At 46.3% G+C, this 13,775-nt stretch overlaps 1 protein-coding gene across 8 annotated transcripts in view; it reads right to left on the bottom strand.

Annotated features, from left to right (window-relative positions):
* The window catches only part of SHTN1 (shootin 1), a 148,978-nt gene that overhangs the window by 106,521 nt on the left and 28,682 nt on the right, over nt 1-13,775 (bottom strand). For all 8 annotated transcript variants that reach the window (XM_040361496.1, XM_040361498.1, XM_040361499.1 and 5 more), the window contains exon 3: nt 4,547-4,607. In XM_040361496.1, coding sequence (XP_040217430.1) covers nt 4,547-4,607 — 61 coding nt within the window. The remainder of the gene's footprint in view (nt 1-4,546; nt 4,608-13,775) is intronic.

The raw sequence follows: 13,775 nt of genomic DNA, 5'->3' as shown, positions 1-13,775 counted from the left end.
ACATCGGTAATCAGCCATAATCCCAGTAAACCACAACGTATATATACACTATCTGGTCAAAAATATTGGGACACCTGCCTTTACACACACATCAACTTTAACGCCATCCCAGTCTTAGTCTGTAGGGTTCAATATTGAGTTGGCCCACCCTTTGCAGCTATAACGGCTTCAACTCTTCTGGGAAGGCCGTCCACAAGGTTTAGGAGTGCGTCTATGGGAAGGTTTGACCATTCTTCCAGAAGCGCATTTGTGAGGTCAGGCACTGATATTGGATGAGGTCTGGCTCGTAGTCTCTGCTCGAATTCATCCCAAAGATGTTCTATCTGGTTGAGGTCAGGACTCTGTGCAGGCCAGTCAAGTTCCTGCACCCCAAACTCGCTCATCCGTGTCTTTATGGACCTTGCTTTGTGCACTGGTCCAAATCATTTGGTGGAGGGGGGATTATAGCGTGGGGTTGTTTTTCAGGGGTTGGGCTCGGCCCCTTAATTCCAGTGAAGGGAACTCTTAAGCCATGTCTTTATGGACCTTTCTTTGTGCACTGGTGCGCAGTCATGTTGAAACAGAAAGGGGGCCGTCCCCAAACTGTTCCCACAAAGTTGGGAGCATGAAATTTTCAAAAATGTCTTGGTATGCTGACGCCTTAGGAGTTCCCTTCACTGGAACTAAGGGGCCTAGCCCAAAAACGAATAACACTAGTGAGTGAGTGAGTGAGTGAGTGAGAAACTTATATAGCGCAAACAAATGCGAACTTAATCGCCTCAAGGCGCTATTAAGCATTCCCACTAATAATATGCAAAGTGTTTGGAGGGAAGCTTCAGAATGGCAAAGACATTTTTATTACAAATGATGTGAGCAGACTGCAGTTCCTCTTTAAGTTGTTTAATATATTTATTTTTGTATGTTTTGATTGATGTATTAAACATGGTGGCATTATATGTTCTACCGTTATTCTGCACAGCCATATTATATGTTTTATTGAAGGCCTGGATCCCGAGAAAGCGACAATATTGCGAAAACGCGACTTTTCACTTTTACTGATTGTTCGACCCTAGTTGAGAAGTAGGCAGAGGAATATCATTAAAAAAAGAAAATAATCCATCGTCTCAAGTCCAGCCTCACTGCTCACAGCCAGTTTAGGAATGTTGACTGAATGGAGGACAAATGCCAGCCATATAACATACAGTACATGGGTTGTAATTAGGCCGGTTTAGCAAGGACCAGCTAAATTTCGTCCCATGCATGTGGTACAGAAGTCCATCTACCAATAGATTTCTGTACAGCAACCATGTCAGGATTTTTCCAAACGATCAGTGGCTATAGTAGGCAACGCTAATCATTCAATGCTAATGGCGGGAAGGGCTCCCCACTGTTAGAACACAATACCATAGCGGTAGGGCTCCCCACCATGAGAACACAAAACCATAGCGGGAGGGCTCCCCACTGTGAGAACACAAAACCATAGCAGGAGGGCTCCCCACCATGAGATCACAAAACCATAGCGGTAGGGCTTCCCACCATGAGAACACAAAACCATAGCGGTAGGGCTTCCCACCATGAGAACACAAAACCATAGCGGTAGGGCTCCCCACCATGAGAACACAAAACCATAGCGGGAGGGCTCCCCACTGTGAGAACACAAAACCATAGCAGGAGGGCTCCCCACCATGAGATCACAAAACCATAGCGGTAGGGCTTCCCACCATGAGAACACAAAACCATAGCGGTAGGGCTTCCCACCGTGAGAACACAAAACCATAGCGGGAGGGCTCCCCACCGTGAGAACACAAAACCATAGCGGTAGGGCTCCCCACCATGAGAACACAATACAATCCTCCAATGTGTGGATGGGGGAATCAGCACAATTTTCTTTTCCCTTTAACCCGCTGGGGCAGCCCGTACAAATGGATAGGATGTACTATGTAAGACACAAGGAATAGCATGAAAATTGCGCACACAAAGTTGCGGGCGGGAAAGCTTGTTCCCGCTATGTGATAAGCGCACAGGACCCAAAAGTGGAAGCTCCGCTTATCTGCTTCCTCCCCCCCCTCCGGTGCCACATTTGGCACCCCTCTGTTTGTTGACAGGTAACCATTCCCACTTCGGGGAGACTGCGTCCCAGCGACGTCCCTTCAAAATTCGGCACCCCTCCTCCGCCACCAGGCCAGTTAGAAAGCGTAGAGCGCATGTACAGTAGGGAACCGGCTGTGAAGCCGAAAGGCTTCACTGCTGGTTTCTCTTACCGCTAATGGCGGCAGCAGCACCCGAGAGCCGATCTGAAAATCGTAGGTAAGTATTTGTGTAACTGCTTGAATTTTTACTTAGGGGGCTCCGCTTTAAGATCTAGGAGACTTGTTTAAAAAGATTTACTTACCCTATCTATGCTGCTAGCCCAGATGCCACAGTGTCTTCTCCCTGCACTCTAAGTCTAAGGTCCCGACATCATCAAGACCAATGCAGGGTCAACTGTTAAATATGGTATAGCACCATCTGCTGGGGGCGGATCAGGTAAGATCAGGTGGTTCTCCTTTTCCCTAGAACAGGGGTCTCCAAATTTTCTAAACTAAGGGCCAGATTACTGCCCTTCAGAATTTAGGGAGGCAAGTGGGAGTAGAAAATGCCTCAGGCTTGGTTGTCAGTGGGAATAAGATTTCTTTTTATAGCACTTGTGATCAGTAGGAGGAGGAATACTGCCCCATTATTGGTACTGATGGGGGAACTATTGCCAATTGTTGGTATCAGAGGGAGGCATTGTGCCCCATCATTGGTTTCAGTGGGAAGAATAATGCCCCATCACTGGTTTCAGTAGGAGGAATAGTGACCCATCATTGGTATCAGTGGGTGGAATAGTGCCCCATCACTGATTTGAGTAGGAAGAATAGTGCCCCATCATTGGTATTGGTGGGGGAAATATTGCCAATTGTTGGTATCAGAGGGGGGCATTGTGCCCCATAACTGGTGTCAGTAGGTGGAATAGTTCCCCAATTCTGGTCAGTAGGAGGAATATCGCCACATTACTGGTGACAGTAGAAGGAATAGTGACCTATTGTTGGTGCCAGCGGGAGGAAAAGTGACCCATCATTGGTGTCAGTGGGAGGGAAAAGTGACCCATCATTGGTGTCAGTGGGAGGAAAAGTGACCCATCATTGGTGTCAGTGGGAGGAAAAGTGACCCATCATTGGTGTCAGTGGGAGGAAAAGTGACCCATCATTGGTGTCAGTGGGAGGAAAAGTGACCCATCATTGGTGTCAGTGGGAGGGAAAAGTGACCCATCATTGGTGTCAGTGGGAGGGAAAAGTGACCCATCATTGGTGTCAGTGGGAGGAAAAAGTGACCCAGCATTGGTGTCAGTGGGAGAAAAAGTGACCCATCATTGGTGTCAGTGGGAGGAAAAGTGTCCCGAAGGGACATATATCTGGCCCGCAGGCCACAGTTTGGGAACCCTGCCCTAGAAGAAACAGCAGTACTGCAAGAAATAACTTTAAAAATGTCATCCATCATCTTTGCAATTGCTAAAAGGAGGAACTAGGGAAGCAGATTAAGCTGCAACCTCAGATTCCCCTGTAACATTCAAAGCTTAAAGCGGGAGTTCACCCAATTCCTTTTTTTTTCCTATTTTTCCCTTAGATTCCTGCTCGTTTTGTCTAGGGGAATCGGCTATTTGTTTTAAAATATGAGCAGTACTTACCCGTTTACGAGATGCATCTTCTTCCGTCGCTTCCGGGTATGGGTCTTCGGGAGCGGGCGTTCCTTCTTGATTGACAGTCTTCCGACAGGCTTCCGACGGTCGCATCCATCGCGTCACTCGTAGCCGAAAGAAGCCGAACGTCGGTGCGGCTCTATACTGCGCCTGCGCACCGACGTTCGGCTTCTTTCGGAAAATCGTGACGCGATGGATGCGACCGTCGGAAGCCTCTCGGAAGACTGTCAATCAAGAAGGAACGCCCAGTCCCGCAGCCCATACCCGGAAGCGGCGGAGAAGATGCGTCTCGTAAACGGTAAGTACGGATCATATTTTAAAACAACTAGCCGATTCCCCTAGACAAAACGAGCAGGAATCTAAGGGGAAAAAGTGTTCTCTATGGGTGAACCTCCGCTTTAAGAATGAAAACATGGGGCAACAATAAATATTTTCTAAGTAATCGGACACAATTCTAATAATTTAGAATGGCCATCAGGATTTCTGTATTTCCCAGAGCTGTGATGGCTTCTTGTTAAACCTCTGAAACATTCAGCAACACAGCTGCTACATACTAACACCGAAATCCCAAATGTTCTAATTAGCGTTCCTCCCTATAGTAGCGCATTATTTGTTCCAGCCGGTCACATGCAGGGTCCTGTAACGCGGCTCCTGCTGAATCGGCGCTCCCGTCTGGGTCTGACATACCGGCTCCAGCTGCCTCCGCTGCATACAATCTGCTCCTTTCTCAGCGTCAGCTTTATTTGCAACACTTTGTACAGCACCACGGGACCCAACCGCGCTATATAAATCTTCAATAATAACACCACCAACCCCGGGGCGGGGGTCTCTTTAAGGACTGTCACTCACTTTTGCTGAATTCCTCCAGCTTTCTGACGGCCTCGTCGCGCTCCTGCTTAACCTTGTCGAACTGCAAAGAGACAAAAAAGGACAAAAACTTAGTGAGTGATTGCGGTGCTTTGTTCAGAATTCCAGAACACAATATGAAAAGGACAGAATATTCGGTGCAGAATAGAGGGCATGGCTGGCAGCCAGGGTCAGGGACAAATACTGTCCATTGCATGGAGCGGAGATATATCTATGGTGATGATGACACACTTAGCACAATGACAGGACAGACAGCACTGCACCACTCTACAGGCACAAGCCTTTTATTCCCACACATGTCGCAGCAATTACATTGGAGAAAGTTTCAAGTGTCGTAGAGGATAAAGCCAACTGAGGTATATCTTGCATTAAAGCGGAGGTTCACCCCTACAATATACTTTTTCCCCTTAGATGGATGCTCGTTTTGTCTAGGGGAATCGGCTAGTTGTTTTAAAATATGAGCAGTACTTACGGTTTACGAGATGCATCTTCTCCGTCGCTTCCGGGTATGGGCTGCGGGAATGGGCGTTCCTATTTTGATTGACAGTCTTCCGAGAGGCTTCCGACTGTCGCATCCATCGCGTCACGATTTTTCGAAAGAAGCCGAACGTCGGTGCGCAGGCGCAGTATAGAGCCGCACTGACGTTCGGCTTCTTTCGGCTACTAGTGACGCGATGGATGCGACCGTCGGAAGCCTCTCGGAAGACTGTCAATCAAGAAGGAACGCCCAGTCCTGAAGACCCATACCCGGAAGCGACGGAGACGATGCAACTCGAAAACGGGTAAGTACAGATCATATTTTAAAACAACTAGCCGATTCCCCTAGACAAAACGAGCAGGAATCTAAGGGGAAAAGAGAAAAAAAATTAATAAATGGGTGAACTCACGCTTTAAATTGCATACTGGAGCTGCAGAGCAATAAGCAGTGGACAATTCACAGAACCATATGACACAGCATCAGGGTTTAGAGACCTGGCCAAGAGACGAAGGGCCAGATTCTCGTAGTTTTGCGTAACTTTGTGCGGGCGTAACGTATCCGATTTACGTTACGCCTCCGCAACTTAGACAGGCAAGTGCTGTATTCTCAAAGCACTTGCTCCGTAAGTTGCGGCGGGGGCGTAAGCCCGCCTAATTCAAATTTGGAACAGGGGGGCGTGTTTTTTGTAAATGTGCTGTGACCCGACATGATTGACGTTTTTCACGCCGTCCGTGGAAATCTCCCAGTGTGCATTGCTCCTAATACGCCGCAAGGACGTATTGGTTTTGACGTGAACGTAAATTACGTCCAGCCCCACTCACGGACGAGTTACGCAAACGACGTAAAATTTAAAAATGTTGTCGCGGGAACGACGGCCATACTTAAGTACGCCGCACTTACGCCACCATATAGCAGGGGTAACTTTACGCCGGGAAAAGCCTAACGTAAACGGCGTATCTGTACTGCGTCGGCCGGGCGTACGTTCGTGAATTCGCGTATCTAGCCGATTTACATATTTTGACGCATAAAACAGCGTACACGCCCCTAGCGGCCAGCGTAAATATGCAGTTACGATCCGACGGCGTAAGAGACTTACGCCGGTCGGATCTAATAGAAATCTATGTGTAACTGATTCTATAAATCAGGCGCATAGATACGACTGGCCGGACTCAGAGATACGACAGCGTATCTGGAGATACGCTGTCGTATCTCCTCTGAGAATCTGGCCCTCGGTCTCTTGGCCAGTTAAGTGGGGTTTTTTGTTTTTTAACTAAAAAGGACACAATCTCAGTAGAAACATTACAGAAATTACATTCCACAACCCCAATTCCCAAAAAGTTGAAACGCTGTGTAAAATCTACATAAAAACAGAATGCAATGATTTGCAAATCTCAAAAACCCATATTTTATTCACAATAGAAAACAAGTCAAATGTTTAACCACTTGCCTACTGGGCACTTTTACCCCCTTCCTGCCCAGGCCAATTTCCAGCTTTCAGCGCTGCTGTACTTTGTATGACAAATGCGCAATCATGCTACAATGTACCATGGACGTGCAGTCAGTGGAGGCAGGCGCAAAGCACTTTCCCCGACTTGTTCATTCCCCGACTTAGTTGGGGTAGGTGGTACACTTTAATGGGGGGATGGGTCAGCCACGCCTCGTGACCTTTGACCTCTGGGAACCCGCCTTGTGACCTTTGAACTCAGGGGGACGTCCCTGTTGTAATTCCTGAGTCCTATCGTTATTCTTCAAGGGAAAACCCTAACCCTACCCCCCCCCCCCAAAAAAAAAGAGATCGAGAGTCGTAGTTTGGCGACCTTGGGTCATAGAGACTTAGCATATGTCCTACCCCACCACTGGTAAAAATGTGGAGCTCTTATGACCTATAGTTTCAGAGATATGGGGCTTCCTGTCAGAAGCTACATACAGAGCAGCCAGTTTAAATACAACCTGGCACACACTGTTTGCAGGGGACTGAGAGGATGAGCTCACAGTGACTCTCCTCACTTCTTGTCAGAGGCACTGAGCTCAATGGACAGCTTGGAGGTAAAGTACCATTGGTCCAAGCTGTCCAATAAAAATGCTGCAGTGGAGGCATGCCTTTCACTGCAGTGTGATAGAAGGGGGTGTGTCTAAAAGACAATTACTCCCTTCCAGCCCAGTCCTCTTACCTACAAAAAGAAAAAACATGTGTTTATGTATATAGGGCCAGATTCACGTATCTGGGCGTATCTTTGTGCGGGCGTAGCGTATCCCATTTACGCTACCCTGCCGCAACTTAGACAGGCAAGTGCAGTATTCACAAAGCACTTGCTCCTTAAGTTGAGGCGGCGTAGCGTAAATTGGCCGGCGTAAGCCTGCGTAATTCAAAGTAGGCTGGCAGGGGCGTGTTGTATGGAAATGAATCGTGACCCCACGTCTAACGAATGGCGCATGCACGCGCATGCTCAGTATCACGTCGAATTTTCTCCCTAAATTACGCCGGCTCAATGCTTAGTCGACGTGAACGTAACCTACGCCAATTCCCATTCACGTACGACTTACGCAAACAACGTAAAATACGACGCTGTTCTGACGTTTCCGACATCCATACCTTAACATGACTTACCCCTGCTTTATGAGGGGTAAAGTTACGCCAGTCGTACGCCTTACGTAAACAGCGAATATTATTACGCCGGGCGCAAGAACGTTTGTGAATCGGCGTATCTAGCTTATTTGCATATTCAACGCGGAAATATACGGAAGCGCCCCTAGCGGCCAGCGTAAATATGCACCCAAGATACGACGGCGTAGTAGACTTACGCAGCTCATAGCTTGGCAACAGTGAGGCGTATCTGATTCTATGAATCACATTCGGACTTACGACAGCGTATCAGGAGATAGTCCTTTGTGAATCTGGGCCAAAATATTTACCCACAATCCCATGTTTTTCTCACACAGTGAAGAGGGAGAATGATCTGCCGCCTGCCATATATCTATATGCTATATACATTATAACATACGTTATTATTTATCCATTTACTGTGATATTACTGGTTGGAAGTTATAACTTCAAACTTCAGTCATTTTTCCTTTAAGCCACCTGCTTGTGTACAGATTTTGAAAATATAGTAAATTACCTTAAAAATAATATATAATAATTATTTGCACATTACTTGGTTATGGTAATTAACCCCTTGCCACCCAGGCCAATTCTGACACTTCTCTCCTACATGTAAAAAAAAATCCGTGACACAGTATTTGCACTGCAATCCTTTTAAATGCGTTTTTTGGGGGGGGAAAAATGTTTCATGAATAAAAATCAACACTAACAATTTGTTTGTATAATGTGAAAGATAATGTTACGCCGAGTAAATAGATACCCAACATGTCGCATTTTAAAGTTGCGCACACTTGTGGAATAGCGCCAAACTTCAGTACTTATAAATCTCCATGTGAGACGGTTTAAAATTGTTTACAGGTTACATGTTTAGAGTTACAGAGGTCTAGTGCTAGAATTTTTGCTCTTGCTGTAACGCGACTTATGTAACCTGTGTGTATCTGACTCTGATACTAGCCAGTGCCTCACCAGCCACTGACCTCACTGCACATCCCTGCAATGTATCCATATGAAATTTTTATATATTTTTTTCACATACCGTATTTATCGGCGTATACCGCGCACTGTTTTGCCCTGAAAATCAGGGCAAAATCGTGGGTGCGCGGATATACGCCGATACCTGCTTCCCGCGCCGTGTTTGAATGCCTGCGCCAACATATACCGAGCGCAGTACACTCGGGTACATTCAGCCAGGCTCGGCTTCGCTCGTAGTCACGCTCTGTGACGTTTATGCGTGAGAAGCCGAGCCTGGCCGAATATACCCCAGTGTACTGCGCTCGGTATACGTCAGCGGAGGCTTCAAACTGAGCGCGGGAAGCGGGGATTCAACATGAAGACAGCGCGGGAGAAGCCGGGAGGACACCACCGAGGCCGCAGACGGACGCCGGACCGGACGAGGCCGCCGATGGACGCCGGGCAAGACACCAAAACTGTAAGTAATAAAATGTTTTTTTTACAGGGTTTTAGGGTCAAAATTAGGGGTGCACGCTATATGCCGGAGCGCGCAATACCCCGATAAATATGGTACATAGAGCTTTCGTTTGGTGGTATTTAAATCACCACTGTTTTTTCTTTTTTTACTAAATAAAACGGAAAAAAAAGACCAAAAAAAAAAAAAAAGGTTTTCATAGCTTGTTATACTATTTTGTAAACAGGTAATTTTTCTCCCTCACTGATGGGCACTGATGAGGTTGCACTGGTGGGCACTGTTGGGACCACACTGATAAGCAGGACACTGCTTATCAGTGTAGATGTCCCTTTCACACAAGCTGATTATCAGCTCTTCTCTCCTCACGCTGTCAGTGTGAGGAAAGGAATGCCGGTAACTGGCTTCTGTTTACAACGTGATCAGCTGTCATTGGACACAGATGATCACGTGGTAAAAGGCCACTGACCCTTTACCATGATCTGTGATCAGCTGCGTCCTAAGGACACACCGGTCACAGGGCGCGCGGGCAGCGTGAACACAGGAGAACGTCCTTAGACACCCTCCCCGCAGTGTGAGCCCATGTGTAGCCGTCTTTCGGCTTTAGCGCGGACGGGAAGAGGTTACACAGAGAAAATTTTTTAAAAAAAAAAGGAAACAATTTTGAAATTGATGGCAGCAACACGTCTCAAAAAAAGTTGGGGTGGGGCCATGTTTATCACAGTGTAGCACCCCCCCCCCTTCTTTTAATAACACTCTGTAAACGTCTGGGAACTGAGACCAGTTGCTGGAGTTTTGGGAGAGGAATGCTGCCAATTTCTTGCCTAATATAGGATTCTAATTGCTTAACAGTCCTGGGTCTTCTTTATTGTATTTTTTAAAGATGTGCCAAATATTTCCAAATGGTGAAAGGTCTGGACTGCAGGCAGGCCAGTTAAGCCAAGCATGGTGGTGAGCTGGAAGTATGCGCAGACAGCGTGCCCACCAGCAATCACAGTTAAGGATCTAGGCTTAAGGTGTGAGCAGTGGTCCACACTGCTGTTTATCGCCTATGACAGGTGGACACCATCGTGGTTTCCTGCCATTACTACCTTGCCTGTTCTCTTAGTGGACCTTCCTCATTAAGGGTACACGGTGACACCCAGATTATATCTGGTCACCATTGATGCTGCTGGCCCATTGGGGACAGAGGAGTCTGTCACTTATCATTTAAAGTCATTAGCAGATACCTACCAAGCTGAAGGCCTATGGTGTGAGCAGACGTCCACACTGTTTGTGTGAATCCAGGCCGACACCACCATGGTTTCTTGCTATTCCACCCTGCCTGGCTCTTTACTGTACATTTATCTGTCCTATGCCTCCGTCTCAGATTGTGGTAAGCATGTGAGGAGTGTTAAGCACCCAGACTCTTCTACTACAAAGCTATGTTGTTGTTATAGATGCTGTATGTGGTTCAGCATTGTCCTGCTTAAAAGCGGAGGTCCGCTTAAAAAAATTAAATATTAAAAGCCAGCAGCTACAAATACTGCAGCTGCTGACTTTTAATAAATGGACACTTACCTGTCCAGGGTGCCCGCGATGTCAGCAACCGAAGCCGAGCAATCGCTTGTCTCTCGGCTGCCCCTGCCACCATCATCGGTGAGGAAATCCGGAAGTGAAGCGTTTACGGCTTCACTTCCCAGTTCCAAACTGCTCATGCGCGAGTCACGCTTCACACCCTCACTGGTCCCTGCTGTCTTCTGGGACCTCTTTCTCCTTGAGCAGCTTGATTTCTTGTCCCTTTCTTGATGGCTGATTTACAATCACTTTAAGGGTTTGATGTGGACATACACATGTAGGCTGGCTACGGATCTGACATGATACTAGACATGATTTAGAACACAGCTGTGGCACTAGCCAACTGCCACCTGACGGGGAGACCCCAAAGGTAGACAGACAACCGTGCAGAGTTAGGGGATGTTGATTGGCAGCTTCTGCTCTTCTTGACAACCACTTTCCCAGCCCAACAGATGCTGAATAATTTAAGGTATTCAGCATCTGAAAGATATCCACCATTCCAGAGCTGACCTGGTCTTGGGAGTTAACAGATTTTCTTGCCAAAAGGATATTGATTTGAAGAGCTCTGTAGTGAATAAAAAAGAACAATAATCGAAGGCATCACCTTCATACAGACCTGAATTGAGGGGGCTTTCCCATGACCTCAGGGGTTCCACCTGGGCTTGAGGAGACAAGTATTTCTTCTGTAGAAACACTGCGAGAAGTAGCCTAGGCACTCCAGACGCTGGGTTGGAACCCAGGCCAACTACTACAGGTTAAGCCACCAACCCAACATTTTCAGGACCTATACTGTCTGCTTGACATTTTACTTCAGCTTCTGAGCCAATTGCTCTCTGAGAAACAGCACATATACTCCACACCGGAAATACCCCAGGTCCCCAACAACCGAGAACCAACAGCTTGGTAAACACTCTGAGGACTGTGGACATCTGTAAGGCAATGCCCCAAAAGAATTGTGGTGATCCTCCACTGTGAAGCCACAGAAATCATTGGTGATGCCAGAAAATTAGGATGTGTTGGTACACATCCTTGCTATCGACTGACACCAGAAAGATCCCTGATGAAGCAAAGCAATCACCATGGATTCCATCCAGAATTTCTTCACTCTCAGGAACTTATTGAGACCCTGGAGGTCCAGAATAGGCCAAGTGTCTTCCTTTGGCTTGGGAAGCATAAACAGGTAGATAGAAGTCATAAGATATTTAGCCCTACAGTTAGGGTGAAATGAACCTCTGGGACAGCAGTCCTTTTACAGTTTCAAAGAAATCTGCGGTGCACCTTTGATCAGCAGGGCATATCCAATACTGTATGGCGTTATGTTATATCCCATTGTTATTATTACCTTGTGTGGAATCAGGACATTGTTTTATTAGACCGGCGGATCTTTTTATAACTTTTTGTAATTAAGGAAAAACAAATGGTGCAACGCTCAAAACAGTGTAACCCTTTTGTAGGTATTAGACGGAAAGCCACAATGGGTGCTCTGGCTCAGATGTTCCCTCTTACATCAGTGAGTAAACACAAATTCAGAAGATAGAGCCGGCAACTCCAATGATTCTTAATCCATTTATTAGTACATGAGAAAGAGTAAAATATACAAAACGGGCTCACGTGCTTTGATTGATAAGCCTTGTTTACAGCACAGTTGTGTTGTGAACAAAAGGTTTATCAGCCGGGAACGCGTGAGCCTGTTTGTACATTTTACTCTCTCTCATATAGTAATAAATGGATTAACCACTTAAGGACCCCTTCACACCGATATACGGCGACAGAATGGCACGGCTGGGCACATCCACGTACCTGTACGTGGCCCTTTAAGCCCAGCCGTGGTGTCGCCGGCGCGTGAACGCGACCCGGTCCGAAGCTCCGTGACCGCGGGACCCGCGCACCCGATCGCCGATTCTTGCTGTGAAAATGACAATGGTCCCAAAAATGTGTCAAAATTGTCCGAAGTGTTCTACCATAATGTTGCAGTGACGAAAGGAGGAAAAAAAAAAAAAAAATCGCTGATTGCCGCCATTAGTGCTAAAAATTTTTTTTATAAAAATGCATTAAAACTATCCCCTATTTTGTAAATGCTATAAATTTGGCGCAATCCAATCGATAAAACGCTTATTGCAATATTTTTTACCAAAAATAGGTAGAAGAATACGTATCGGCCTAAACTGAGGAAAAGAAAAGTTTTTTTATATATTTTTGGGGGATATTATAGCAAAAAGTAAAAAATATTGAATTTTTTTCAAAATTGTCGCTCTATTTTTGTTTATAGCGCAAAAAATAAATACCGCAGGAGGTGATCAAATACCACCAACAGAAAGCTCTATTTGTGGAAAAAAAGGACGCCAATTTTGTTTTGGAGCCACGTCGCATGACCGCGCAATTGTCAGTTAAAGCGACGCAGTGCCGAATCGCAAAAACTGTCCAGGTCCTTTAGCTGCCTAAAGGTCCGGGTTTTAAGTGGTTAAGGATCATTGGAGTTGCCGGCTCTACCTTCTGAAATAGTTTTTGTAATAAGGATTAGCGTTTTTTATATGTTTGTAATTCTGCCTCAGTCCCATAGAGGCCACTTTCTTGTTTTTTCATCTCTTACAGCGGTCGTTCCCCACAGGGCCTCTACACCCTTTCAAGGGGATCACTGCCCTGGACCTGTAAAGTGCCATGCCAATGAGGTCTTCTAGTACATAGTACCCTGGATATCGCTGTTCACAGAATCCAGTGCCGATTAGTAATATTGCAGGAAATCCCCGCTCTTGCATGTGGGATATGGGAATAGTTGTCCTTGGCATTCAAGCTGTAAACAAGTGATCCAGATGAAGCCCATCTACACCCATACCAAGGTATGTAGAATAGGCCATAAAATAGGTAACTAAGCCCTAAAGACAACAGCTAAAAACGAAGGGCTAACTGAGCTGGGAGGGGGTTCGCCTGGCCCAGATTTCTGAATTTTTTAGACCTGGAGTCTACAGCATAATCCAAATAACCATGAATATGAAGAGCCCTGTGATCTTTGATTAAAGCTAAAGATACAAAATTCACTTGGATGTATTGAAATGTGGCTGATCAATCTAAGTGATGTACCAAAGATGGATCGCAGTTTGGCTGGTCCCTGCCATAGGCCATAGATGGGTCAAAATTTGGCCGTCCCTTGCTC

Source organism: Rana temporaria, chromosome 8 (genome assembly GCF_905171775.1).
Source record: "Rana temporaria chromosome 8, aRanTem1.1, whole genome shotgun sequence".
NCBI classification, from domain to species: domain Eukaryota; kingdom Metazoa; phylum Chordata; class Amphibia; order Anura; family Ranidae; genus Rana; species Rana temporaria.
This window is presented reverse-complemented; position numbering and strand designations above follow the sequence as displayed.